Source organism: Colletotrichum abscissum (assembly GCF_030869225.1).
Source record: "Colletotrichum abscissum strain IMI 504890 chromosome Unknown Scaffold_42.1, whole genome shotgun sequence".
Lineage (NCBI taxonomy): Eukaryota > Fungi > Ascomycota > Sordariomycetes > Glomerellales > Glomerellaceae > Colletotrichum > Colletotrichum abscissum.
Window position 1 is genome coordinate 63,059 of NW_026850343.1, and position 27,994 is coordinate 91,052.

Sequence of the window (27,994 nt, forward strand, 5' to 3'; positions counted from 1 at the left end):
GAAACCATCAAGGTTCTCGGCGGATAGAACCCACACACTGTCCTCAGGACCGCTTATGTCATCCGATCACGTGCAGAGACCCACACAAGCTCCCCAAGCTCCCCCTTCACTCACCGAGCTCACCGATAACACCGAGACCGCCGCCTCCATCTCCACCAAACCTCCTGTCGTCCCCAAAAATCCGCCGCAGAAACCATCACAGCTTTGGATGACTCTACAAAGCCATTGCGCCTCCACAATGGCCGTGATCCCCTTTCTTCCTCCCTAATCCAATTCATCTCTCATTTCTCATCATTTAGCACAATCTAAAACCACCCAAAATGCTCGCCCGCACCCTCCGCGCCGCGGGCGCAAGCACAACCCATCCCGGCGCCGCTACAGCCCTCGCCCAGCAACAGCTTCGAACAGCATGCTCCTCCTCCTCCCACCCGTCACGCGGCCCCGAAACCCTCCCCTCAAGTCCAATCCGCGTCCTCCGCACCGTCTCCGCCCTCCGCCACTGGCGCCGCCCCCACGTCCTAAACTACCGCTCCGTCGGCCTCGTCCCGACAATGGGCGCCCTCCACGAGGGCCACCTCTCCCTCATCCGCGCCGCCGCCCGCGAGAACCACCATGTCGTCGTCTCCATCTACGTCAACCCGGCCCAGTTCGGCATCGCGGAGGACCTGGCGTCCTATCCCGTAACCTGGGCGCGCGACAGCGAGATCCTACGGAACCTGGACCGCGAGTTGGCCGGCGACGGGGATATGCTCGGCCGCGTGAGCGCCGTGTTTGCGCCGACGACGGGGGAGATGTATCCCTCTGGATTCCCGGGGCAAGAGGTCAGCAGCAAAGGCAGCTTCGTGACGATTACGCCTGTGGGCGAGGTCTTGGAAGGCGCGAGCAGACCTACCTTCTTCAGGGGCGTCGCGACGGTGTGCATGAAGCTGTTCAACATTGTCCAGCCGGAGCGCGTATACTTTGGCCAAAAGGACGTACAACAGACCGTCGTCATCCGCCGCATGGTAGAAGACTTCATGCTCCCCATGGACGTCGTCATCGGCGAGACGACGCGCGCGGACGACGGCCTGGCCCTGAGCTCGCGGAACGTCTACCTCGGCGAGCGCAGACGCAAGGTCGCGACGGTGCTGAACCGCGCGCTGAAAGCGGCGGAAGATAAGTACCAGCAGGGCGGCGCGCTGGACCGGGAGACGATCCTCGGCGCCGCGAATCAGGTTACGACTGACGTCCTGGCGGAGCAGTCGAAGCTGGCGCCCAAGGATAGGGTCCTGTTTGAGGTGGACTACATCTCGCTGGCGGACCCGGACACCATGCAGGAGATAGACACTGTTGTGCCGACAAAGGGCGGTATACTGAGCGGTGCTGTGAAGATGCTGCCGGTGGAGGAGCCGCAGCCTGGCGAGGACCTTGGTCATAACGACGGTCCTGCAGTGCGTCTCATTGACAACATTATTCTCAAGCCTAATACCCAGTAAGGAGCGACTTGGTGGGCTGTATTTGGATAAGAATTGAAGGCAAAGTACTATCACTATTTTACCGCATAATGCTATATAGACTTCTTATAATCTCCAAGAATGCCATGCTTTGCAGCTAACAAATACTATCGTAAGATCATCACGCTTGACTTGACACGATTACAGTAATACATCATTCATTTACAGGTGCGCGCGGTTCTCCAGAGATCTGCGCCTCCTTTGCTCCTTGACGCTTTTCTTCAACTGCCGCGCGTCTTCGATACTCAACAGGGGCGACACTCCCTTGCCGTCAATGTTTCTGGCAGCATCAAATAGTTTGCTTCCCAGCAAGTCGGTCAGACGGAGCACCCGAGTACTGACAGTAGCGCCATCACGACGATTCTTTCCCTCGCGACGACTGGAAGCGATCTTCTCGGTAAAGTCCCACAGGCGACCAGAGGCGTTAAGGGTGCCGGTCTCCGGATCGCGAGAGGGGCGCCATTCTGGGTCGAGACGCAGACGTGGAGGAACCTTGGGGTCTTTTGACTTGACAACCTGAAGGATACCTTCTTCCTCAAATCGTTGGTAGGCGTTCTTCAACGTCTCTTTGTTGACCGCCTCAAAGTAGCTAAGATCGCCTTGGTGGTAGAGTGTCTTGCCGAGCTGGGGGGTGTTAGCCATATATACCATATGTAGTACTAATAGTAGTCCACTTACCACTTGTGCACTGCCCTGGGCTTTTGCAACCTCAATCCAGATGTCATCCTTCTGGCCCAGAGGCGGCGACAAGCCCATCAACGAGACAGCTGCAAGCCAACTAGCCTCGATAAACGGCCAAATAAGGAAGCAGTAAAAGTCGTAGTTCTCCCGTCCGACAGCTCTCTCGTGATCTGAAAGACCTACCACAACCACCTTGCCCTGATCATCCCGGTGCAATTTCAGCACCTTGTCCGCCTCCAGGTCTCGCAGCGTCTTTTCCAAGTTGGCAGCTAGACCTTCACTCGGGAAGATGAACTCTCCACGGAACAGTGATGACAGGAACTGAATCTGGTCTTGCAGCTCTTGGAAGGAGATATCCTGCATGGCCGGGCCACCACCCTGCTTCACCTTCATGTACATGGCGGCGCTGACAATAGCCTCCGAAATGAACAGATGAATAGTCATGTTGCGATAGAAGGACAGCTGGAAGCGATCAACAGCGTAGTAGGTAGGCTCTGGAAGGTCTTTCACGACGCCAACCAGCTCCTTGCCCAGAACATCGAGACCGCGTTCGATAATGTCCGAGAGGGGCGCAGCTCCAAAGTGAGCGACTCTGCCACCCTTTGCCCGCACACGGTCGGTGAGCCACAGAACGCGTCGCTCAAGTTCAGTCTTGCCTACACCTCTGCCTCTCAGCGTGAGCAGGACAGTGCCAATCAAGGCTGTAGGCATGACGACAGAGACATCATTGATGTCCGATAAGACCTTGTAGCCTAGAATTCGAAGAAGCTTCTGTCGGATAGCCGTGTTTTCGGGGTTCTTTGTGTCCATATTGAGGCCGGTCGGTAATCTTTCCAGTCTCGTGAGCTGCTCGTTGATGAAGCCGCGCAAGCTCCAGGGCTCGTGGAACCTGACGTCAACTCGGCCAAGTCTCAGAGACAAGACTGAAGAACCCCCGGAAAGGAAGTCCGCCAGGTTCTCTTTCTTTTTGGGCACGCCCAACAGCTCGGTAACGTAGCCCTCGGTTTCAATGACCTTGTCGTACTGCGTGCTCACTGGGCAGATGATGGCGTCCTCCACGCGACCTGAGAGAATACTGTCCAAAATGAAGCTAAGGATACCAAACTTGGGAGGCAACAACTTTCCTGTCCTTGAGCGGCCACCCTCGATGAAACATTCAAAGTTGTAGCCACCTTGCAGCAGCGTGTCGATATACGTTTGCACGAGAGTAGTGTAAAGAATGTCATCGCCAAACGCTCTCCGAATCCACATGGCACCGGCATGCTGCAAGAAGCTTCCTACAAGAGGAAAGTTCAGGTTGTCGCCAGCTACGACGACGGGCAAGCCGAGACCAAGGCGGTAGCAGATAAGCTGGAGAGAAACATAGTCGACGTGCGATCGATGGCAGGGCAGGAATATGATGCTCTGCTTCTTCTTTTCGGCCTCTTCAGCAACCTTTCTCAGTCGCAGAACCTCTTCGCTAGAGACGTGGATGCCTTGGTTATAGGCCCGCAACGTCAACTGGGTGACAAGATAGTATGCGCTTCTGATGAAGGTTTTGCTCTCAAACTTGCAAATCATGTCGTCCGTCATCTTGTCAGCCACCTCTTGGATACCAGACTCAATGACAGCTCGTCTGCGTGCGCGCTTCATGGCAAAGTCTTTGTCTTGCTTGTTCAACAGCCCTTCTTTTTCCTCGACAGCGACACGCTTTTCAGCGAGATCCGCGATGCGTGACTGCAATAAGGGCGCCGAGAGCACGGCTTCCTTCATCTTGTCGCTAAAGCCGGAATAAAAGATGGGTTGGCCGATAGCATTATCGTAGGCTCGCCAGCCGGTGCCGGAGACATAAAGAGAGACTTCGCGGAGGAATCTAGTATGAAGAAAATAAATTAGCCTTGTTCCTGGATCGACGTTGAGGCTGAATCCAGTGGGCAGGCGGGCCGGCGCGCAGGTGGTACATACTGTAACGGTTCCTGGCGAAAGCGTGCCATGTGCTTCATCAGAGCCTCTTCCTTTTCGTCATCGCGTGGCTGGGAGGGCTTGATATAGCCGCTAGGTTGAAGGGTGATTTGGTCGCCGAGAATCTTCAGATCCGGCGCGGAGTCGTCGTTCTTCGCCATTGTTGGGTGAGGATTCGAGAATGTGGTGCGAGTCTGGTCAGTTTGTGACGTCTTCGAGGTGTTCGTGGGGTATCGAGTGAGGTAAGGTCGGGGAAAGAGGGCGCGTGGGAATTGTAGATCGTCGAACCTCGGCCCGTCTGTCCGTGGTTGTTGATATCAGTGCTAGCTTGGTCGTTCTGGGATGCTCCGAAACAGTCCGTCAAAGGTCCCTTGCCATTGCCGACAGTGGAAGTACACGGCGGAGGATTGAGACTACCGTTCTTGTGTCTCGGGTCCCTCGATCAAAGTCGCAAGATGGCGTTGGAGAAGTGACGGACTGTTGGGACTTGGAGAAAAGGAGACTGGGTGATGTGTGTGGTGTGGAAGATGCGCCGGAGAGCCTCCAAGTCGCATTGTCATTGCCCTCCGGGTTCTGGGGGGGAATTCTTGGTGGACCGTTGAGGTCAAGTGCCACCTGCCCGCCTCTGTTAAGCCGAGCTCCTGCTCAAGTGGCATTTAGCGGCTTCGGCATGTGAACAAACACTAACCATCCATGTTGCTGCTGCAGGAGCCACCCTGCTTCTGGTGCCTGCCACCAATTGGAGTTAGATACGTACCCACCCATAATCTGGAGGCACTAACATTTAATTTTCCATCTTTCCAGCGCCAACCTTGACTCTTGCATTTTGACATGCAATCACCACCTTCGCGACTTTTTGCGCCAGCACACCTACACCAGGACGCAACAACATCCTGATCTTGTTGAACGCGTGCAGACTTCTATCAGACTTGGGGAACAAAATGGCCCCCTCAAACCAGCCCATTACGCAGGCTCTCCTCGCCCGGGCACACTCTCCCGACAGCGCCAACCGCCTCTTTTCCGAGAAAATCCAGTACAGACCGCTCTACCTTAGACCAAGCTCGCCACCACCACCGTCAAACGCCCGAGAGACCCGTCGCAAGGCCCGCAAAGAATCAAAAAGGAAACAAAAGCTCAAGCCGAAGCCACTCTCGGCTCGCGAAAGACACAGGCGGGGCCTTTACGAAGTACCTCGCGAGGGCCAAAAATACTCCATCTTCGAGCCCCTCCACCGCCTTTGGCTGGGCTACATTGAGGAAATACTGGGCTCTGAGCTCTATAACGGCGGCCCTTCTGCGTCGGCAAAACTAAGCGCTGCTGAATTCCACGGGGCTGCGGTTGAAGTGTCGCGTAGCTCTTGCCCGAGCAGGGTTGGCATCAAGGGCATTATCATCAAGGACGGCAAGTTTGCGTTCGAGATCATAACCCCAAAAAATGACATCAAGATTGTCCCAAAGGAGGGCACATGGTTCAAATTCGAGATACCCATCAAGGAGCCGGATACGGAGGCTGTCGCGCAAGGCACCCCTCGCCAATTCGTTTTCGAGGTTCTCGGTGACCAATTTCTGATGCGCGGGGCGGATCGCGCAAACAAAAAGTTCAAACCTCACTACCTAAAAAACTTATGAGCCATGCACTCGGTGCATGACGCCTTACGACGTGCACTAGGCATGGTTTGTCGACTGAATGGCTCAAAGAAAAAGCCGGTCCCGAATTGCTGGAAACAAGTACGTACGAGTTAACGAATTGCGCCTTAATGCTATGAAGGCTGGGCCACGTAGGAATGGAGGGAGACAAGAGCGCGGGATAACCGTTCAGTGGATGGAAGATGGGGGTCAAGGGCGTGCAAAAAGTGTCCAACGCGCTGCAAGAGTGCAAGAAGAAAAAGGAAAGCACTCTGAACTGTGGAATCTAACCACTGGAACTCCCCGAGGTGGGCTCGAACCACCAACCTCCAGATTAACAGTCTGACGCGCTAGCCAATTGTGCCATCGGGGATGAGATGCTTGTTGTTGATGGTCGAGGTCAGTTCCGTGCCTAAGGCGGGGACCAGCCTTCGAGCCGCCCCTGACGAAGGCCGCCCGCGACTGAGCAAGCGCTGACCGCGACCAGAGCGACCGCGATGTCAATGCAGCTCGTCTTTCGAAGCTGCGATCGCGAGGCGGCATGCTTCGTTTACCCGTCGGTCGATTGAGACGCAATTTTAGCCGTCTTTGCCTTGCCGGGGATGTTTGGGAGCGCCTTTTAAGTCAGCTCGCAATCACCAAGACGCGATACCTGGCATGCCGCTTTACTAATCTCATCGTTAAGAAGATTGATTCTCAAGTTTGCTCCAATTCGAAGTTAGATTTGAAAAAATTCATTGGTGTTTCTAGAATTGATGAGACCATAAGATTATTAGACGACAGCGCGCGACGCTCAACTTGATGATCGCGTTCGTGAGGCCGATGTTGACTTACACAAAAGTCTCAAAGCGACATCCTGCCACTTACATGGAACAACAATCATCAGCGCCCCTGATGGCGGAAGAAAAGACACGAAAGCGACGAATTCGCGAGATGGAACCGTGGCACGTCACAGAAAGAGCGTCGGGTTACATAATGGCGGCTACCTGCCTATCCTAAAAAGAAACGCGACGCGTGCGACCGCACGCCGATGACATCAGGACTCTATTAGACGGGACTGGCCCAGTCGCGCGCATTCCGCCTCGAAGCTGTTTGCTCACCACAGTAACCAGCACTTTTCGACACCTTTTCTTTCCCTCTCAACTCTCTCCTCTTTCTTTACTGCGATTAACATACCAAACAAGCCCAACTGACCTCTCCTAAGCTTTGTTCTTCTTCCAAGAAAGAAAGAAATCCACTCCGATCATCCAACTACACATCTTGCCACCACCATCGATTTACACCATGGTCACCACAAGAACAAGATCGCGCGCCAACAGTGCCACCGATGCCAATGGCCTCGCAGATTCTTCAACTGCGGCTGGTGAGAAACGTAGCATCGAAAAAGACGCTGCCGGGGGATCCCCCGACGCCAAGCGTGCGAAGAAGTCGGATGATGATTCCGCTCGTCAGACCACCATTGACGAGGCCTTTGAGAAGAAGGACGACGCAGAAACCGGAAAGACCAAAGAAGAGACCGGAGCAAAGGAAGATGCCGCCGACACGGAGATGAAGGATGGTGAAGAAGAGGCCACCAACGACTCGACGAAGCCAGAGGAGCCGACCAAGGAAGAAGAGGCCGCCATGGCAGAAAAGGTGGAGGAGGTAGAGGAAGCAGAAAAGGAAGATGGAAAGCAAAATACTGAAGAAGCCACGACAGAGGATAAGCCAGAAGCCAAGCCAAAGGACGGAGAGTCTGCAGAGAAGACGGGCGAGAAGAGCAAGGTCCCCTCTACCATTCTAGAAAAGGGAATCATCTACTTTTTCTTCCGTGCCCGCGTCAACACCGACGGGGCCGAGGAAATAGATGATATCGCCCGCAGTTACATGATCCTCCGCCCCATCGGTACAGACTCCAAGCTAGGCGACGGTCCCATTGGCGACGCGGGCAACACGCGCCTGCTGGCCCTGCCGAAGAAGGTCTTTCCCGAGACCGACCGCGACAAGTTCATGGTCTTTGTCGAAAAGGCAGGCGCCTCCTTTGCTGAGCTAAAGGAGGAGTTCCTCTCTGGTGCTGATAACCAGACCAAGTCTGGCGTATCGCATGCGCCTGCTGCCACACCGGCTGGAGAGGGCGTCTACGTGATCACCTCTACTGGAAGCGATAGCCATCTCGCGTACATGCTTACCCTGCCGTCTGACCTTGGCGAGGTGCAGAAGGAGCTTGGACTCAAGGAGAAGGGGAGCTTCATCTTGAGCACGAAGAATCCTTACAAGAAGGGCCCTGCAAACGCTAGTCTCGATCAGACTCCCGACTTCCCAGACAGGTACATAAGATCAGGATCAATCCCCCCCTTAGGCTAAGGTGGAGCGCTAACAGGTTGACATCTAGTATCAAGGACGACTTCCGCGACCTGCGGTGGACAAACACCAAGCCCGAGCATCTCGACTACCCCTATGCTCAATTCCTCTTCATTGGCCAGTCTGGAATCGGGAACGCCGTCGAGCCAAAGTCCAAAGACGTCAAAGCTGGCAAGGAGAACCCAGAGGACGTTCTCGAGGAGATTGCCGAAGAGGACGAAAAGCGCATGGAGCACCTCTCTGGTGACGACTCGGCTTCCATCTTTGCGGACCTACAGGCGCGGGCCAAGGACTATCCGAAGCTACAGACTACCTTTTGATTTTGATCGTATTGCCTTCCTATTGGAAAAGTTGGCGTGTCGCCGTGTATTCTATCAACTTATCAGGAGGCGCACAAGGGCTGGAAACCGCTGGATAATTGTTCAGTTCAGTCGTGCCAAATGGTGTAATTTGTACCAGAGTATTGTCTCTAACATACCAAATCAAGTATTTCATTCCTGCAGTATTTTACACTGAATGAAACTCTCTTGGCCAGCCCATCGGAGTGACTGCGGTTCGAGCTAATCGTGGCACCGCAAAACTTCAATCCAATGACGTTTGAAGTTTTCACACCCATAATGATCCATCGAAGAAGCACTCTCCGCAGTTCTTGAAGACTTCCAATAATATCAGATGGGCAACTTCCGCAAACAACCTCCTTGAAGGAAGCTTAGGCTCTTTGGTAGGAACAATACTTCACCTGCAGAAAAGCCAAATTCACTCAAGTTCAGGATGGAAGATCAGGATTCCTTCAAAAACTTACCAGACCACATTGACGGCGGCTGTTGATTGATCTACCGCAAGTGTTAGCTAAGAAGTGATTGGTTCAGGTACTCAGGTACTTAAGCACCACATGCAGGATTCCGTCAAGGGCGGCGATCCTCCTCTTCCTTCGCCGATGGCCTTGCGGCGAGGGAGCTGTGAGATCCCGATCGGCGTTAAGCAATGTCGGGGATGCGGAGCCCCGATCGCCGATACACGACGACCACGGCCCGTGATACCGACTTACACGGTAGGTGAGACGGGACTGCACGAATGAGACAGCCGTTTTCTCAGCGTAAGCTGCATTTAAGGCGGTCATTGTTGGGATCTTATAAAGAGCATCAATATCCCTTCACATGGATTCATTCTCCAACTCACTATCAACCTCAACATTAACAACCACAAGATATTGAGACTTCATCACCAAAACATTTTCAAAATGACAACACTCAAAGGAAAGACGGCAATCGTCACAGGAGCATCCCGTGGACTCGGCGCAGGCATGGCTCTAGACCTCGCACGCAAAGGCGCATCCGTAAGTCCCTCTAACGTCCCACCCTCCTACTGCTGCATTCGCTCACCAACAACAGGTAATGCTCCTCTACACGTCCGACTCAAGCGCCCCCAAAGTCCAATCCCTCATCACACAAATCACCTCCCTCCCACACGCCCCCTCCGCAGTATCCTGCAAAGCAGACCTCTCCTCAGAAACCGCCCCCGCCGCAGTCCTCGCTGCCCTCGACGCCTGGCTCGGCCCAGACGCCCACATCGACATCCTAATCAACAACGCCGGCACAGAGCTCAACGCGCCGCTAGGGAACATCACCACCGCCGACTTTGCAAAAGTATACGACCTCAACGTCCGCGCGCCGCTCCTCCTAACCCAAGCTCTACTCCCGCGCCTGGCACCTAAAGAGGCACGCATCATTAACATCGGCTCCGTGGGCGGACGGCAAGGGTTCCCTGGGTTGGGGCTGTATTGCTCCTCCAAGGCTGCGCTTGAGGGTCTGACGCGGGTTTGGGCGCGGGAGTTGGGGAGGAACGGGTCGACTGTGAACTGTGTTGCGCCCGGGCCGGTGGAGAGCGATATGTTGGATAAGATTCCCAAGGAGCTGGTGGAGATGCAGAGGCGGCAGACGCCGGTGGAGAATCGGACGGGAACGGTGGAGGAGGTTGCGAGGATTGTGTCGTGGCTTGCTGGTCCCGAGAGTTCGTGGGTTAGTGGGCAGGTTATTAGTGCCAGTGGTGGTTGGGCGATGTATTGAGGGGGTTATGCATATCCTTTTTGAGAGGATGGAGCGGAGTCGACGAGAATTCGTACGTTTATATCGGGGGCTGTTGTCCAATACGTAGTCGTTGGCAGACAGGAAGTTATTGCTCACTCAAGCTTTAAACATTTCGCAATCATCATCTACTTGGGCCAGAGAAAATGCCTGCTACATTAAGAATTGAAGCATTCCTCGCAAGCAATAAATCTTGGGTATATTCTTTTTCCTATTCATCTCTCAGCATCTATGCAGAAGCCTTGGCAGCCTCCTTTTCCTTTGCCTTGGCGGCCTTCTTCTCGTCAATTTGGCGCTGCTTCTCCAGCTTCTTGAGCTGATTCTTCGTCATCTTGCCGTCGGCACCCTCAGCGGGGCCATCGGTGTTGGCCTCGCGGATAGGGATCGACTTGAGGTTCTCGGCAAGGCCCCAGGACAACGGCCGGCGGGAGAAGAAGAGGTTGACAGTCTCCTCGTCCACCTTGGCTCTCCTCTCCTGGAAGGCCGTGCAGTACTTGGCCAGCTCCTCGGCGCACCTCTTCTTGATCTCGCCGGTGAGCATCTTCCCTGTGCGGTAGTCCTCGCGGATCTTGGCCAGCTCCTCATCATCGTCGAGGAAGAAGCGCAGGTATTGGTAGCTGACGTCGACTGAATATTGATGTTAGCTACCACGCACACAAAATCACATTCTGGGTCTGCGATCTTACCATCCGGATCGGCTCCCTCAGCGCGCTGCTCCTCGGCAGTAACCTTGCCACCGCTGAAGGCATACTTGTTCATCTTGTTCTGGATCTGCTTGGGTGTGTCGTTCAAGAAGATGGCACTTGAATCAATCGACGCCGACATTTTGGAGCCGGGCCCCTGAAGAGCATCGAGGAAACGAGAGTGAATGAGGGAGGGCTTGGCGTAGCGCAGGCCGGCGGCACAATCTCTTGTCACACGGAAGTAGGGGTCTGTCTTGACGTTAATCTCATCTCGTTTTTATGGCTATACTGGGCAGGAAAGACAAACCTTGGTCAATGGCGCAAGGAATAAGGCAAGGAATCTGAGAAGTCTTCGCCTCGTCATCGCCAAAGATGTGGGGGAATGAGTTGCCAAAGGAGGAGCTGGCTTGGATACTGGCAAAGTGAACCTTGCCAATGTTGGAGCTGTCGTCGAAGCCGAAGACGGCCTTGGCTGTGTTGAGCGTGATTCTCTTGGCCACACGCGTGACGTTCCTACGGGAAAGTCAGCATTGATTCTCGACTCTGCCTTGTACAGCTCGGAACGTACTTGTAGAAGTTGCCGCCCATGTAGTCGTAGTCGGAGAAAATGAAGGTCCTCTCGGGATTGAATCCAATTGCAATGCTGCATAATGTTAGAACGCATACTTGCGGATAATGCTGGAAGTCTTACATGTCCTTGGCATTTTCTCTTGTGTAGTGCTGAACCTCCTCGACCGTTCTCTTCTCAGAAAAGAGGAACTTCTCATCTATGCCTTCCAGTCAAAAGGGAGTTCCGGGATAATTCTTTAGCGCTTTCTCTTACCGTCGGTCATCATGATCTATGCTGGAATTAGCGACTAACTTTTCAAAAGAAGCAACTCCAAGCAGAACGTACCACCAGTGGCGCATCGAGCACATCTGACAACCACTTCGTCAACTGGAAAGGAATAGCATGACCAACGTGCATGCTGTCGGAACTCGGTCCACGGCCTTAATACAATCTTGTCAGCCATCGTCCTGGCCTATACTGCTTCCTATGTTGTTCTTCAGACTTTGTGACATCTTGAAGCCAACGCACCAGTGTAAATGAAGAAAGGCTGCTTCTTCTCGACGCGGTCGAGGATGAGGTCGAGATCGCGGTGGGAGAAGACAATCTGGCGACGGAGGAAATGGTGAGGTCTGTGACCAGTCACGCGCTCGAAGCGCTCGAGGAGGGCATCGTCAATCAGCTTCGTTCCGAACTCGTCGACGATTTTCTATGCAGCGATCAGAGATCAGCTAGAGCTCTCCATTGACGAGGGGGGCTGTAATTCTTACCTTGTAGTCAATGGCCTTGACCTTGCCATCAGTGCCGACCTATTGTCTCGAGTCAGTGCATGCCCTTCTCACTTATACGTCGCTATTCGCAAACCCACTTCTCCAGACACATTCCAGGGGTCGACTTTCTGGCCGCCCGAGGCTGCGGGCGCGTCGCCGACAGCTTCGGCGGGGATGGCGGCGGTCGGGGCTTCGGGTGCGGATGCCATTGTGTCGCGTGGTCTCGGTCGATGATGTGGAGCGTCGATTGACGAGAAGAAGAAGAATCCGGGGTCCTAGCGGCTAGTCAATCGTCTTCTATACGCCTCTCGTGGTGACTCGAATTGCTTGATGACACAGAGCTGTCTGGGCAAAAGTTCCGGAAAGCATGAGTCAATGGCGGGGTGAGGGTGTGCACCTGCCTTTGCGAGTCAAAGTGCGGCTCAATTTCGGTGTGTACCCCGCTACCCCGCAGTCACCGACACACCACGGTCACTCCCTCGGTGAGAACCCGGTGGGAGCCAACATCGCTCTTGGATCGCGGATGCACAGCCACACGTATTCTGAGGGATCTTGAGGAATCATGGGTGGAGGAAAGAAGTGGTCATTTATTCAAGCTGAAAGCGAAAGTGTCAGATAATAATGCAATTCTCTTCCCGCTACTGTATCTTGACTGGTGTGCCGTTCTGCGAAATGCAATTATCAGGCATGTAACCCACCCCAGTTCGTTCATACACCATCAATCCACCAGCACTCTTTAATGCCTTGGGGGTGATTAGCAAAACAAAACACCTCCGCACATCTTGCGTTTTGTCTCTAGACCTTCCCACTACAATCACTCTCACGTTTGGTAGTTGGCCATCACTTTTTGCCGGGTTGTCAAAGATGAGCTTGCTCGCCGAGTGATGGCCGTCGAGCTGAGAAAACTCACGAGCAACAGCGCTGAGACTGATTCCCAGGCTTTTGTCCGAAGTGTGATAAAACCCATCCGGCGACTTGTTAGCCCATGGAGACTGGATCTCACTCTTCTCCCAGTCCACGCCATCAAACGGAGGCTCCAGATAGTCGATTCCTCCTTTGTAGGCCATCCATGACCATGTAGGAACTTCGAGGTCTCTTTCGGCAGGGAAGATGATTCTATCGAGGGTTGAATCAGATCCTCTCTGCCAAAGAAGGCTGCGTCGTAGTAGTCCACCGCCATCGTCAATGACACCGTAGCCGCCGTGGGTCTTGAAGCTTTGGATGAGTCTCTTTTCAAGACCAGCTATACCGAAGGGTCTGTCTTCATTTCTAGAGAACTGCAGACGCGAGTATTGCTTGTACAAGTCTTGGTAGAGATGGATTTTGGCGCCCCTTGGCGAGTTCATGGCGATTGTGGGAAATCGTGGATCACCGAGGAACGCGGCAACATTGCTATAGACGTGAAGTGTCAGCATGAGCCAAGGTCTTGTCAGATACGGGCATGCACAGCAATTTGACTTACTTATCCAGCTTTGTCATTGTCTCGCAGCGTACCCCTTGGCCGCACTCCCAGTATGTCTGTCTTTCAGTGAAGTAAATCGTCCTATGCGCCAGTGCTCGCTCCTGCAGGACCCATCCACGTTTACATAGCCTTCCTTCTAGCACATCGCCTTCGAAGTCATCAATCTGCTGGCAGACATGATAGTTACCACTGCTGTTTCGACTGAAAGTGACGTAGTTCCTGCCGGGCCGTGGTCCAAGAAATCCATCCTCTTGCCCAGTAGCGCGACTGGCCGCAATGACGCAGTACGCAAAGCTGAAAACGTCTTCCATATGTTTGGACTCTTCCTTGAAGTCTCCGTCGGGTCCCTGCACGATGCAAATTGAGTCTATCCACAGATGCTGAAAGCCAAGTTCTCTCGTTGTGATGATTGCGTCTTTGAAAGTAGCAGGTAAATCTTCAAAGCCGATGCCTCTTCTGTGCTTCTCAATATTGCTCATATAGGTGCAGAAATGTCGATGTTTCGCAGGGTCTCCCCAGGGATGGGACAAAGCCAGATACTTGCCACGGGCACCATTTGTTTCCCATAGACGAATCTGCGATCCAGAGACGTCAAGTAGCCTCGTGGGAAGATTGACTTCACCAGCTTGCAGACAATTACTATGACTCGAGTCTTGATCGCAGCTCTGAAGCCACTGTCGTAGCACTTCGAAGTGCATGGGATGGCCGCGAGGTGCAAGTCTGGGAAACCCAATCTGAAGTCCGATGCTGTCATATTTGGAGAAGGTTGAATCTGCCATACCGTATGAGTCATTACATTCGAGGAAGCAAAGGAAACTAAAGATTAGAAGCCAAGCTAGCCTTCACGTACCTGGATCATGAACAATACTCAGAATCGGATCGGTAATCCCCGACATCCTCAGGGTAGAACCTTCACGGTTCAGCTGAAACGAGCCTGCTTTTCGCAATTTTTGGCAGGCTTCTAAAAGTAAATTGCAAAATCCACACGCGCCGGCTCTGTGTTGTAGATCAGAGACTGTATCAGAAAGGTGAAACCCGGTAGCCAGAATGTCTAGTCTCTCGCAATGCTGACAGAGCTTCTGGCTCCGGGGAAGGGACAAGTCATTTGCAATGTTGTTGGTTTTTGTGATGAGCATTTTGGCGAAGCCATTGTCTCTACTGAAACGCCAGTGGTCGCTGAGCTGATAGCAGTTAACGAATGAGCTAAGAGCCTCAGATGCAGAGTCTAACTTACTGCCTTAATTTGGGAACCATGTTAGCGATTAGAGATAGGAAATACCTTAGAAAAGGGGCCTAGGCATGGAGTTCACAGATAACTTACGTGCTGCATCGAATCAAAGCACATTAGTTAAGTCCTTAACGTTTGGCACTAAAACGACATTGAACTCTACTCAACTTACCTCCTTAGGACCATTCACAACTGTTAGTGAAGTGCGTCATGTCATATTTTGGCTAGAAAGGGAACCAGAGTACTTAACTCACATACTCAACACCCGAAGTCAGCTTTCACTGCCATCTCCAGGTATCGTCGTGATCAACTACTCACGTCATGCTACAATGCAGGGGTTAGTTTGGGAAACTCAAGTTGATGGTGGATACATACAAACTGTATCAGAGTCAGCTGATGAGCTTAAGGTATGGTAGCGGAGCTCGATACTTACACGTTGTGCCTGTAACGTGCCTGGAAAAAGGTTGCTCCCTCTGGGCGTTTCAGCGGCAATTGGTGAAAGCAAACTGTTAGACTGAGATCTTGGCGGAACCAATGCAGGGCCATGAGAAGTTTGTCGATCATTTGATCTAAGGAGATAAGTCTGGTTGGAATCTGCCTTTCGAAGAATCGTTTCCAAGCCAGATCGCATAGCTCTGGCGTCAGCGCGATAGGGGCCGATCTCGCCGAGATCGGGTGTGTTTTGGCTGGTGCTTGTCACGGATACAAATCTCTCCAAGTTTTCCTGAATGATTGGTATTTCATCAGTGCCGTTCAAAATTATTGTCGGCGCTTGAATGCGCAAAGGAACGACGAGCAGTCGGTTCCTGACGAGGCCGAGTAGATCACCGAGAGCTGAGTCTCTACCGCACTGCGGGTCGGCAGCCATCAAGTCCATCCATTTCACCACAGTGGGATGGACTTCTGCCACTCGCGCCCCGTCGACATCCTTGGTCTTGAAGAAACTGGAATCGTATCCATCATTGAGGCTGTCGTCAAAATTGTCCAATGCCTCGTAGCCATACAGGAGCCAAATGACGCACTCGAGCATGATGCAGCCCATGGACCAGATGTCGTAGAGTCTGGACCTAGCCTTGTCAAGACGGTTGGTGACAACTTCGGGCGGCTCATACCGGACTGTACCATACTTTGCACTAGTCGCTTTCTTCCGTACCGCCGTAGCATCATTGTGGTGTTTCGCAAGGCCCATGTCTGCAATCTTGAGGACGCCAACACAGGTGCTATCTCTGAATCGGAGAATGTTCTCCGGCTTCAAGTCTCCGTGACGGTAATTGCCTTGATCCTTGTAATTATGCAAGGCATGCAGCGCATCGGCAAGCCCACAAAGTTGAGTGATTGTTTGCTTTACCAGGTCCGGTGTGAGAGTAGGCCGGTTTTGTTCTTTCCAGAACTCTCTCAGATTGCCGCCATCTGCCCACTGGAACATGAAATACCGTTTATCTCCGCGAGTAATGGCAGCGATTCGTTTGATGATATGGTTGTGCCGCAAATCGGTTATCTCGGAAAGTGCCTTCCGCTCATCTTCGTAGTTCTTCTCGATCTCGTGACGCAAGTTGTTGTTGACGAGAATTTCTTTGATGGCAACGTGGGCTGGATGGTCGTCTACCTAATGAAGGTGAGTTTTGTATGATACATCGATGTTGGTTTGATGCGTGGGCTCTCACTGTCAACTCTGGTTGTTCTTGGTGTTTGGGGTGGATTTCCACTTCATACACCTGACTAAACATGCCTCCTTTGACAATGTTGTTGACCCATGTGAAAGGAAAGATACAATCAGGTGATAAATAGTGCTGGAATTCGGTTTTAGAGAACACCGGCGCAAGAAATGCCCATTGCTGAGTATAGAAGTTGTTGATTCTCCAGCCATTCCATATTCTTTTGATGCGCTTTTCTGCCATGCGATCGAACGGAAAGGGAAAGACCCACGCGGAGGAATATTGGCCAGGAGTCACTGCTTTCTCTATCGGAAGATGGCTGTCATTGAAACCAGCGATCCTGAAGAACCTTACAGTCTTCAGAAGCTCGGATCCGGTGATTCCGCTACATACTGTGATTGCAAATATTTTCTTTGCTTTTTCTTTGACGAAGCGTATCAGTGCCTTTTCTGGTGTTTGGGGATCATCGTCTTCGTCGAAAAGCTCGTTAGAAATCGCGCCCTCGGTAATGAGGTTCTCAATACAGCCATCTGGCAAGAAGGGCGGACTGCGCTCATCGAATCTGCTCTGCACAAAATGCTGGCAAATCCGGTCACCTAATGATGATAGGGATTCGTCCATCGAGTTGCTGTCGTGAGCCATGTCCGGTGGCACGAGAAACCGAAACCAACGGAAGAGAGGGGCTCTGTCGGAGATGGCGGAGGTGAGGGGGCCAAGTCGCGACAAACATGGCGGAAAGGGAAACACAAGGAATATCAAGTGACGCAAAGCCAGCCACGGATATTTCCGCCGCAGCATTGTATCTGAGTTGATAAGGCTCTGGCACGTCGTGGTATCTTAGTCATGATGATGAGGACGGTCACATTTGTTGATGATCACGAGCCAATGAGACCACAGCCTACTCGGCCACCCCCAAATATTGATTCAGCCAAGCCGTGGCTGCTGAGCTCCTGTCCGAAGCGTTCAAGCTCCTGCCCAATAAAGCGACTAGTCGTTGTTTTGAAGGTGCCATTGAATTGCGAGCCTGCTGCGTTGAGGGGGAAATATTGACGTGCTTCTATAAGACGCATTGCAGCCTGCAGCACGCAGGCTGGCATGCGGTCAGCAACAGGAGACCAGATGTAATCTATTGGTGGATGTATCCGCGCGAGACTGCACCAAGCGTCTCATTTTGATGTTGGCTGGCCAGAACCGCCGAATCCTGCAGGCTTTCCCGAGAGGAGGACTCTAGCTGCATGATAAGATGAGGGATCGGCTCCCAGCCTGCTGGAACCGCTGCCCACATAGGTTTTTGCCTTCCTTGGCATTACTCCATGTTCGCATGGTTCGCCCTGATTCCTTGGCCCATAGGCTAGTGTTAGCAGAGAACGGCACGAACGGGTCCCGAATCTCTTCGGGGAGTACCTCGAAGGTGCATAATGCATCAAATTTGCTCTGCAGACCTAACATTTGGAGCACAATGGCACTGGAAAGCACCCCCCAAACACCTACTTGATTATGACCTAGAGCCTTTCCTCATACTTGATCGTTTCTGAAGACCCTTAAAACCACTACCAACTCGGCTCTGATGCACTGCGAGGCCTTCACTTGAGTTGGTCCTGGCAGGAGAGTGATCCCAGCTATGGTTATCCAGAGGTCTCTCGGCAGGCTCTGAACAAAACTTTGGAGATAAGACGCACATCTTTCGCCAAATGGAAAGCCTTTGTAACACTTCGATACAGGTAATTCGTCTGTCTCCAGATTTGGGATCCTCCGATTCTACTACTAACATCCCGTACATAATCATGTTCAGGAAGTGATGCAGGTATTCGCTGCATGCAGGATGAGAGTGAAGTCTGTGGTCCACGAACTAAAGGGATTGCGCTGTTGCATTAGACTTGGAAAAGCGAGTGAAGAAATAGAAAACTGATAGAGAAGGCTAGGTAGACTCACCTCGATGACAGCCTGCTTCACTGAGGCTGCCGTCGAGTCCTTCGCTTCAGGGTCATCGATTTGGAAAAATGTATCCGAATCAATGCCTGACAAATACGGGTCGGGCGAACTTCGTTTCAGGGCAAATTCAAGGAGTAATTCTTTGCCACCAAGAGACCAAGTGATAAATTCGAGAAACAAACACCCGAGTGACCATATATCGTATGACTGTCTGATGATGCGCCGACGTAAGTCGCATTCTGGGGGTCGATACGTGGGAGAATTGGGCACCTGGCTTCCATGTTGATTAGAACGACTGAGTCGGCTGTTTAACTCTGCGAGACCAAAATCTGAGATTCTTAGAACACCTTGATGTGTGTCACGGAACCAAAGTATGTTTTCGGGCTTAATATCCCCGTGCCGACCAAACTGCCGTTTAGCGCTCTCGTGATTGTCTCGAGCGAGCGCATCTGACGGAGACAACAGTTGGCTATTAGGCTGCGCCTCATTGTCTTGAAGATCGGAGGAGTTGTATTGATGGACCCTTACGAGGCCATCAGAGATTCCTCGACATTGCTCAGCAATCCACAATGTTGTTTCCACGGCATTCGATGGTTCCGGATTCAGCACTTTCCAGTACTTCATGAGATCGGATTCAGCCCAAGGAAATATCAGGTAGAATCGATTCGATTGCTCGTACGTCGCCAAAAGTGATATTAGGTGTGGATGTGATTCTCCGCTGAATTTCTTCAACACTCGAACCTCCTTTTGAAAGAGTGTTTTGTTTGGCGAGTTGAGACATTTAACCGCGAAGGTGTTTTGACGCAACTGCGGATGTCAGATTCCAAGACCTCCGATGTCGTAACAAGATCTGTGGAGACTTACTCTCGGTTCTAGAGCCGGATCGCTGAAGTCATGATGATCAGGATGAATTTCGGCTTTGAAAACTTGACTAAACCCTCCTCGATGCATCTCGGCCGACCCCATCTCATCAGGGTGAGTGGTAGAGGTGAATGGTAGGACAATATGAGGCTCAAGCACATAATGCTTTACGTTCTTTCTCTCTCCCTTGGTGAAAAATGGTGGGAGTATTGTCCATTGGTACTCTTCGAAGTTTCTGATGTTTACTCGTGTCCAGTACTTAAATGCTTTCAATGGACAGTCGCGTCTTGCCTCGACTCGCAGATCGAATATCCCGCCCTTCTCAGAGGCTTTCACAAGGGGTAGGTCTGCGTCGCAGATACCTTCCTCCAGAAATCCTGCGATGGCGGGGACCATGTTGATCAACACAAGTATTGCAAAAATCTTCTGATAAGACTTGCTACAAGCTGACTCGGAAAGTTCTTTGGCCGGGTTGGGATTTTCACAGATCATGTTTGCGAATCTTTCCAAGCTGTACTTTTTGATCCGCGGGATTTTCTTCCTTAATTCTCGAATTACTGATGCTTTGTGAATGAGATTGTTCAGCTGTCCTTTTGGCAGGAATTGTCTTTGATTTTGAGGGTTTGTGGCGAAAGACATGAATAGGCGGTCTTCGAATGAGTCGGCTAAGAATTCCTCCTGAGTTGGCGATGGAGGAAGTAGCCCTTGACTCAGTGCTTTGGTATACATCTGATCTCCGCGGTCCATGACTTCGCTAGGTTCTAAGGGCAAGCTGGAAGCAGATAGTGCCGATGTAGGTGGTAGACCATTCCCAGTGATCGAGGCCAGAGCAGCGTCAGGAGCTGGGCTAGATTCTCTGGGATCGGTAGATAGCGGTGTGTCCTGTCCAGTATTCAGGCTTAGTCTTCGATGTCAAAGCCTACAATTATCTGTCTTACTTACCACCAATTCTAACATACTCTCTTCCATAATAGTAGGCACTGGGTGAAGATCTTGGGTGCCATTGCCGAGACCAAGTCCTCGCATCTGCTCGGCCATAATGGCAGATGCATATCCATTGCTGATTAGAGACCCATTGACCACTGTGTTGTCTTGGTTCGCTTTTTCTGGCCATGGGCTTGAAGACTCATTGTAATCATTCCGAAAAGGTTGCTGCGATAAGTTCATCTCGGTACGTATAGAGCCGTTATACACCGTTTTCCTCTTGTTGATGATCATCGCTTCGGCATTGGAAAGTTTTCGCAACAGAGAAGGTACAGTTGTCAAATCGTTTGAACTTTTCGATCGTTGAGACTGGGACAAATCTTGGGCAGAATCACTACAGCTTGTCGAATCCAGGCCCGGACTCGAAGACAGTGACCGGAAGTTGTTTGTCGTCTCCATGATGACAGGTTGCAAGAGACCAAACAAAGCCGTCTCAGTGTGACTGAACATAATTTAATGAGAACAAAAGGCCTTAAAAGGAGGGCGCGCTATCTTATGCCCCTGCCATCACGATTATGTCGGTTGGCTGCCCAGCCTGCTGCGTAGCCCGCCCCCATGGCGCCTCGTTTTGGGAATAGATCCTCCCGGCCTGTCACACTATCAGCTGAGCCACCAACTCCAGAGCCTTACCACCCGGTGAGAGAAAGTGGAAAAAGCAAGACGAACTTTTCTTCCACATGGCCTGTTTAGGCGCCACCGTAGCGCTTCTGCACATTTGGCTTCCACCAATGGTACACAGGAGGGCCATCCAACGGGCTCAGCAACAGTTTCAAGCGGTTCCAAGGCAGATCGGGTGTGCTACAGGAATGTCTCTCAATCATTCTTACATTTTACTGGGCATGGAAGACTCCGACGATGGGGGCTGACAGCTGCGGAGGATGACGGAGACGCACCTGCATGTCGCCTACTCTGGAGAGGTACTTTCAAGTTATATCTAACAGTCTGGCCCTTCGAGGGTTTGGCTCATCAAAGACCACAGAAAATTTCAGCAGTATCGAACAATTTTCAGATCAACTCCTTTCTTGAGAAGTTCTCACCTCGTGTCAGAAAGCTTGTCATGTCCCAACGCACGACATCAAGTCACCTCATTGCACCGAATGATGAGAATGAGTCTGTCGATGTCGCCACTTTGTCCCAGGACATATCTGCCAGAGACATCAACCCTGCGAAGCTTACCTCCTTACTGCGAGACAAGTTTGGAAGTGGTTCATACAATGTGCATGTGAGACATGATGCTATGCAATATCTCAAGATCGCTCACTAACAGAGCTCGTCGGGTCTAGATGATGCACAATATGTACATGATACGAGCTCCGCGACGTCTTTCTGTAGTAAGCCGCTTTCCAATCGTGATGTTGAGGCCGAATCTAAAGCATGCAGACCGAAATCGCGCAGTGTTCTTGATCTTTTCTTCATACATACATATGAGTAGAGGCAACGGCGACATTTGAGGTTTTTCATACGCCCAGCTTCATGTTTCATTTTACAAGAAATTTGTTTCTCTTCTCAAACACGACCCTCATTGTCAAGGATGCAATGGTATCAAGGTAGACACATGCATTGGCAACAGTATTTCTCAATCTTACGTTGAGATTTTTTAAACATACGACTGGTAATTCGTCATCGCAATTAGACTGTGAAGGAAGTTCCTGTTGCCAAAAGCCTGACATTCCCTAAGGTAGTTCGATACGCAGCATCAATGCTAAGTAGAAATGTAGTCCGGGCCTAAAGTGTACTATTCTTTTCTTCTATGAGTCTCTTAATTATAACTTGAAGTACTTTGACCCGCAAATGCCTATTCTGACTCAATGTCAACTAAGATGCTAGTGGTGGAGCATGGGGTAATGTGGAGTTGGCGCTACTTTGGTCAAAGATAAGACCGCTGATACTTTTCCGATCGCCTCCGGTCTACCTCCGGGTAACCGTGGACTCCTCACTCCTTCTAGATACGGATACATTACTTACCAGGACTTTCAACGTCTATCATTTCGATGGATAGAGCCAATCTCAGTGAACCTTCATAAGTTACACTGACTCCACCATGCCTGTCCAGGAAGACGTGAGCGGCATAGAGCCTGAAGGCCCGCCCGCCGCTGAGTCGACCGGTGGCCGGGTCTGGCAAGCTTGCCTTGCCTGCCGGCGCAAAAAGGTCTGTCTTATGACAATGAGATATCACCAAGACTACGAGATATGTCTTCAGAATCGCGCGAAAACTGACAAAGTGATGAAGATCAAATGCGACGGAAAACAACCCTGTCACAACTGTAGCTCTCGTGATCAGTCGTGTGAGTTCCCTGGGACAATAAAAGACAACGCTTCTGCCAGTCGTTAGTAAGATATGCCTGCCTCCTCTACTGGCACCTTTCTACATGCATGAATGACTGATTGAAGAGCAGTTACGTGACCTCTTTTGAAGCACGATGCCAACAGATGGATACACTCTGTCAACGACTAGAAGTGCTCACGGGGCAGCTATCACAGTCTATCGGCGTTCTCAACCAACAACCACCTGTGCCAGCGAGCCAGAATCAGCCTACTGATCGTATCTCGGCAGCCGAGGTCATCAAATCTTTGCCAGAACTTGCTGCATTGTTATCTCAAGCAACTGCATCTCCTCGACAGGAATCAAGAGCGACTGAAAACTCAAGTTCGTACGCAGGCGTTGCTGAATTGGATGTCAACGCAGACGTAATAGACGATGAATTCGAAACGTCTTCATCCAACAGCGAGGATGAGAATGATGATTTTACTTCTGTAGTCAGTACCTCCAGGTTGAGAAAATCAGCCGCCGAGGATCTTACCCAAGCAGGCGCCTTAGTACAAGATTCCTACGGCCGCCCACGGTATGTTACACTTGGAAACTCTGATATCCAAATCAGAAGATTTAACCATCCCTAAATCTAGCTTTGTGGGTGGTGCAGCGAATAATCTTATTGTTGAGGCCGCGAAAAGCCTTCTGCCGAATTTGGCGACAACCACGCCCTCTTCTACAGGAGCCAGTCACGAGACGCCAAACTTACCAGACCTCGAGATACCTTCATTTGTTCATGGAAAAGTCTGGCCTCCTCTTCCGTACGTACCTGCACCGGAGAGCCTGCCTCGCCCGCCGCAATATGTCTCTGACCTGCTTGTGAGCCTATACTTCGACAAGCTCCACTACATATTCCCTATTCTTATCAAGCCTCACTTTATGAAAGGTTATCAGAAGCTTCTGAGAGCCGGGCCAGACTTTTCTTCACCTAAGAGAGGAAGGTTCCTTATGGTTTTCTTCGCCGTGTGTGCGTGTGCGTCAGGGCTATTACCGTCTAACTTGGAGAGCGGGCTACCCGGTATCGACTTTTACCAAAAGGCCCTTCTCATCTTGTCTGCATCAACTGGAGAGTCCTCCATTGAGAAAGTTCAGTGTCTTGGACTTTTGTCGATGTGCTCCGCAGGGTGGAATACTGTGTCTCAAAGTTGGAATTTAGCCGGACAAGCCGTGAGGGCGGCAATCGACATGGGGCTACACATTAGTGGTCACTCCGTAAGACTTCCTTTCCGTTTGTTTATCGATAGCCTGCTGATCGAAAAGAACGCTGTCGTAAATCAGCAGTCACCGCTTCTAATGAAATCTAAGGATTTATCTCTTCAGGAGCAATCTCGCAGAGTGTGGTGGTGTGTATACACGCTGGATAGGTACTGTGACTTCAGTATCATTACACCCTAGTAACGCCTGGTCCTTGGCTAATAACCCGTGGCTCTTTGCAGAACGACATCGATTTGTCTTGGCCGTCCTCTCGCGGTCAAAGATGAAGACTGCTACTGTGAGCTACCATTGGACGTACGCGATGAGGATGTAATATCTGGGATCAAGAGCGGACACGCTGTCGACGTAGAAGCGACAACGAGCTCCATGAGCGGCTTCTTAGCGTTTGCTAAACTCTGCCGGCTTGCAGGCAAGATCCAAGAGTTCAGCTCTCCCCTGAACCTACAGAAGATCGCCTCTGCAGATGCAGAAAGAACTCATAGGTTCTTGGCTCGCGTTGATGCTCATGATCAGGCTCTTCGAAAGTGGCTCGAGAGTTTGCCCGGGGAAATTCAATTCTCAGCAAACAGAAAGAACAAGAGCCACGGGGATATATCCATGGTTCATTGTGTGATTACGTTTTTCCTACACGCAGGATCTCTTATTAACTTGTACCGGTAGGCTTAATGAGTTCCTGGTATGTGATCGTAGAACGACATTATTGATAGACTGCAGATACTTCCTGAACTATCCCAAAGACTCCGCAGAACGAGACGAAGTGGACGTCTCGGGAGCCATCGATCAATGCATTAATGCTGCACGAGGCTGTATCTACGTCGCTGATATGGTTCGAGACTTGGTGCCAGCTTCACACCATCTGGCTATCTGCATCCACTATCTGACGCTGTCGGGTATCATCCTGTAAGTCGGAGCCTACTTGTGATAGCACTTTCTATCATATTGCCGCAAATGCTCACAAGGCTTCCATTTCAGTCTTCGAGTGCCTATCGATCGCAGCAATCCAGCTCTTTTGGAAGATGCTGAGAAGTGTGCCCGATCGCTTAAAGACATAGAGCCTCGGTGGTCTGGTGCCAAAAGAAGCAGAGAAATCATTGAGAAATTGCTAGTCCGACGCCGCAGCGAGATTGCCGGAGACTCGCCCACCTGTCGTGGTAATGAAAGCCGACATTCACCCGAGAACGCCCGCAGGGCCAACAAAAGACCCTTTGCTGATGTTGAGGTCGCGTCATCCTCTCTGGTTGACGTTGCTAGCGGAATCTGGAATCCCAGCACCACCAGCTCCATGCCAGAGACGACGCATTATGATGGCTGTATGGATCCTATGCTTTTTGCTTCGTGGACAGGATAAATCCATGATAGCTCGCATAGGTACGGCTTGAAAGGACTGATCGAAGTCAGTTATGCCACAAGATTGCGCGATTTCGGGCGTGGAGGTTTGGCAGGGAGAGCAGTTCGCTAAGAAGAAGCAGAAGTAAGCACGAAATCACGAATGTAAGCAATAGTGGGCCGTGCAGCACAGCGCGGCTTCACATGTTTTCAGAAGGGCGCTGATTGGCGATATTACAAAGCCATTTCATCATTCTTCATCGTCTTCAATATTGTTATTACAAATATCAACTTGCGTTCTTCAAACATATGATTCCACAGATACTTGCGACCCGCGGTTTTCGAAGCTTTAGCACGTCCGCGAGTTGTTGAGATCATACAGAACACCTAAACGTCTTACATCAATTCTCCAGCAATGGCCTCAACCCTCCCCCCAAACGGCCGCCTCGTCAATATTGGCACACACTCTCTAGCCATCTACGCCCACGGCCCAGAGCCTAATAGCCCGGCCGACCCCGTTGTACTCTTTGTCTCCGGTGTAGCCAGTGATGCCCTCAACTGGCAAGCTGTGATACGGCTTCTCGGCCCCTCTCAGGTGCGGAGCTACACGTATGACCGCTCCGGCAATCGCCACTCGGACCCTTCACCCAATCCGCCAACAGCCGAGAACATTGCCCGAGAACTCGCCCTCTTGATTGAACACGCCTCCATACCTAACCCACTCGTTCTCGTGGGCCACTCTTGGGCTGGCGTGCTCGCGCACGAGTACTTCGCCCTCAAGGGCACCAGCCAGGTCGCTGGTCTGGTCCTTGTGGATGCGAACCATGAGACGGCACCGCTTGTGCTAGATGTCAATGACCCTATTCTCTGGACAAAGATTGCCGCAGGAGTCAAGACATACGACGGCTGGGGGTTGACGACGTCGCATAAGCTCACGAAGGAAGAATGGAACGCTTTTATCGCGGAGGAGGCTACAGAGAAGCACAAGCTGATCGCACAGCGGGAAGATTCTGAGGGGTACTCACAAAGTTTTGAAACGCTGAGGAGTAAGGGCTTGGCAAAGAGGCAGCCGCTTCTTGGGGACAAGCCAGTGTATGTGATTGTGGGCACGCGAAGCAGAGACTGGAGCGGGCTTTACGCTGCGGGTGTCGCGAAGGGGAACGGGACGGAGGAGGAGAGGAAGCATGTGAGAGATATGATTGAGGGAGTTGATGCGAAAACTGAGAAGCTCATGAGGGAGTTTCTGAAGCTCTCTAGAAAGAGTGATATCGTATTTGCGAAAGAGAGTGGGCATTTTGTGCAGATGACACAGCCAGAGATTGTTGTTGACGGAGTGAGGTGGGTGCTGGATAACCAACCGGCGACTGAGTAAAGAGGTTGCCTTCATGTTTAGTTATAAACGATTCGCCGACCTTCAGTATCCTTAACTGTAGCCAATATTGCTCTGGGTTGAGGGTAACTTGTTCTCTGAATCTTCGTTTCCCTGCTCTCCGTCCATCTTTTGTTGAACCTCGTTTCTTTGCTTCCCCATAGTCGCCACCAAGTCCTTCAACTCGGCCATTTCCCCTGACATCCAAGCTGTGATGGCAACGATATCAGCTCCGCAGTTTACGAAGTGAAACCCTTGCTTGTACTTCAATGCCGCAGCATCAGCGCTAAGTGCAAAATGACCGACATATTTCCCAGCATTAAGCCCTGCTTTGAGCACGCGTGCTGACGCCTCCTGGACTTCTGGTATTGAGGCATGGTCAAATGCCACATACCCCATAGACGAAGCAAGATCGTTGGGTCCAATGAACAACATGTCGATGCCGTCAACAGCCGCGATCTCTTCAACGGTCTCTACGGCCTTTCGGCTCTCTATTTGTACGCATATCATGACGTTGTCGTTGGCGGTAAGAAGGTATTCTCGACCGGTTTGGTTAAAAGCTGCGGGGGCAAACATAGCTCCTGCGCCTCGGAGACCTTGTGGCCAGCGTGAGGAGGGATACTTGCACGCGCGAACGATGGCTTCAGCTTGCTCCTGATTGATATGACATTAGTTCAAGGCGGGCTTTTGGCGGAAAATGGCAGAGACTTGCCTTGGTCTCGCACATTGGAACCATGATGGCATGCGCTCCACAATCCAAAGCTCTCTTCATCATCCAATGTTCTGAAGCTGGTATCCGCACAATTGGAGACGCCCCCGAGGATGAGATTGCACCGACTTGGAGATACATCTGGCTGTCATCGATGTTCCCGTGCTCCGTGTCTATGAGAACCCACTGTATTATAAGCTTCAGTCAGCATGAGAGGCGCATAGTAGAGACAGGCCTTTCACTCACATCCTCACCCAAAGGTGCCACTGTCCTCGCCAGAGAGTAGCCTGGAAACTCTAGCCACTGACCGACACTAGGCCCTTGGCCTCTTGCCGCGCGCTCCAAGGATTCGCGTAGCCTTGTCTTTCCTGATGCGTCCATGACGGGGGACTGGATTTGGTTGACCATCAAGCCGTGTGTAATACTTCATGTGGCGCCCGGAGCCTGTGTCACGAGACTTTGTGCGATTCTGCTGCTTCACAGCTTGAAATAGGTCGTATCGTCCTTGATAAGAAGAACGTCCCAATTGAATTGCATGAGTACACACATGAAAGCAGGTACTTAATCGTCATGTTTACAATCTTACAGCCGACCGTCGTCCCCTAGACGGATCAATGTCAACGATCCCATGTAAGCTCGGCCGGATCCCGGACCGTTGTTTGCTCGCAATCAGAAGAGCTTTGCCAAGTAGATATCTAGCTCTGTACAACGCGGCCACCCTTATCGAAGAATGGTTGTTGTGACCAGGAATGTGGCCTGGGTCGTTATCTCCGGTATC

The 27,994-nt window shown here is 51.5% G+C and overlaps 11 protein-coding genes across 11 annotated transcripts; 7 read left to right on the plus strand and 4 right to left on the minus strand.

Moving 5' to 3' along the window:
• Positions 1–320: 320 nt before the first annotated feature.
• Positions 321–1,475, plus strand: CABS01_13013 (pantoate-beta-alanine ligase; the record flags this gene model as incomplete). The annotated part of the gene is made up of 1 exon (XM_060546360.1): positions 321–1,475. The coding sequence occupies one exon, from the start codon at positions 321–323 to the stop codon at positions 1,473–1,475; it is 1,155 nt and encodes a 384-aa protein (XP_060395258.1).
• A 180-nt stretch (positions 1,476–1,655) lies between these two features.
• On the minus strand, positions 1,656–4,276 carry CABS01_13014 (acyltransferase; the record flags this gene model as incomplete). The annotated part of the gene is made up of 3 exons (XM_060546361.1): positions 1,656–2,117; positions 2,172–4,026; positions 4,119–4,276. 3 exons carry the CDS (start codon positions 4,274–4,276, stop codon positions 1,656–1,658), a joined length of 2,475 nt encoding a protein of 824 aa, XP_060395259.1.
• A 780-nt stretch (positions 4,277–5,056) lies between these two features.
• On the plus strand, positions 5,057–5,743 carry CABS01_13015 (ribonuclease P protein subunit p29; the record flags this gene model as incomplete). The annotated part of the gene is made up of 1 exon (XM_060546362.1): positions 5,057–5,743. One exon carries the CDS (start codon positions 5,057–5,059, stop codon positions 5,741–5,743), a length of 687 nt encoding a protein of 228 aa, XP_060395260.1.
• Positions 5,744–7,024: 1,281 nt separating this feature from the next.
• Positions 7,025–8,400, plus strand: CABS01_13016 (uncharacterized protein; the record flags this gene model as incomplete). The annotated part of the gene is made up of 2 exons (XM_060546363.1): positions 7,025–8,046; positions 8,112–8,400. The coding sequence occupies 2 exons, from the start codon at positions 7,025–7,027 to the stop codon at positions 8,398–8,400; spliced, it is 1,311 nt and encodes a 436-aa protein (XP_060395261.1).
• Positions 8,401–9,320: 920 nt separating this feature from the next.
• On the plus strand, positions 9,321–10,146 carry CABS01_13017 (3-oxoacyl-(acyl-carrier-protein) reductase; the record flags this gene model as incomplete). Its single annotated transcript, XM_060546364.1, has 2 exons — positions 9,321–9,416; positions 9,472–10,146. 2 exons carry the CDS (start codon positions 9,321–9,323, stop codon positions 10,144–10,146), a joined length of 771 nt encoding a protein of 256 aa, XP_060395262.1.
• A 247-nt stretch (positions 10,147–10,393) lies between these two features.
• On the minus strand, positions 10,394–17,151 carry CABS01_13018 (tryptophanyl-tRNA synthetase; the record flags this gene model as incomplete). The annotated part of the gene is made up of 16 exons (XM_060546365.1): positions 10,394–10,791; positions 10,851–11,096; positions 11,155–11,360; positions 11,416–11,490; positions 11,539–11,614; positions 11,926–12,103; positions 12,165–12,203; positions 12,263–12,439; positions 12,989–13,556; positions 13,627–14,201; positions 14,267–14,373; positions 14,477–14,560; positions 14,857–14,863; positions 15,173–15,178; positions 15,288–16,460; positions 16,903–17,151. The coding sequence occupies 16 exons, from the start codon at positions 17,149–17,151 to the stop codon at positions 10,394–10,396; spliced, it is 4,164 nt and encodes a 1,387-aa protein (XP_060395263.1).
• Positions 17,152–18,297: 1,146 nt separating this feature from the next.
• CABS01_13019 (protein kinase) lies at positions 18,298–20,685 on the minus strand (the record flags this gene model as incomplete). Its single annotated transcript, XM_060546366.1, has 3 exons — positions 18,298–19,248; positions 19,306–20,184; positions 20,245–20,685. 3 exons carry the CDS (start codon positions 20,683–20,685, stop codon positions 18,298–18,300), a joined length of 2,271 nt encoding a protein of 756 aa, XP_060395264.1.
• Positions 20,686–20,841: 156 nt separating this feature from the next.
• CABS01_13020 (uncharacterized protein) lies at positions 20,842–21,718 on the plus strand (the record flags this gene model as incomplete). Its single annotated transcript, XM_060546367.1, has 3 exons — positions 20,842–20,922; positions 21,296–21,508; positions 21,554–21,718. The coding sequence occupies 3 exons, from the start codon at positions 20,842–20,844 to the stop codon at positions 21,716–21,718; spliced, it is 459 nt and encodes a 152-aa protein (XP_060395265.1).
• A 998-nt stretch (positions 21,719–22,716) lies between these two features.
• CABS01_13021 (uncharacterized protein) lies at positions 22,717–25,287 on the plus strand (the record flags this gene model as incomplete). Its single annotated transcript, XM_060546368.1, has 6 exons — positions 22,717–23,129; positions 23,191–23,358; positions 24,034–24,468; positions 24,527–24,712; positions 24,785–25,122; positions 25,211–25,287. 6 exons carry the CDS (start codon positions 22,717–22,719, stop codon positions 25,285–25,287), a joined length of 1,617 nt encoding a protein of 538 aa, XP_060395266.1.
• Positions 25,288–25,553: 266 nt separating this feature from the next.
• CABS01_13022 (uncharacterized protein) lies at positions 25,554–26,510 on the plus strand (the record flags this gene model as incomplete). Its single annotated transcript, XM_060546369.1, has 1 exon — positions 25,554–26,510. One exon carries the CDS (start codon positions 25,554–25,556, stop codon positions 26,508–26,510), a length of 957 nt encoding a protein of 318 aa, XP_060395267.1.
• A 51-nt stretch (positions 26,511–26,561) lies between these two features.
• CABS01_13023 (uncharacterized protein) lies at positions 26,562–27,624 on the minus strand (the record flags this gene model as incomplete). The annotated part of the gene is made up of 3 exons (XM_060546370.1): positions 26,562–27,161; positions 27,241–27,402; positions 27,463–27,624. The coding sequence occupies 3 exons, from the start codon at positions 27,622–27,624 to the stop codon at positions 26,562–26,564; spliced, it is 924 nt and encodes a 307-aa protein (XP_060395268.1).
• Positions 27,625–27,994: the final 370 nt, after the last annotated feature.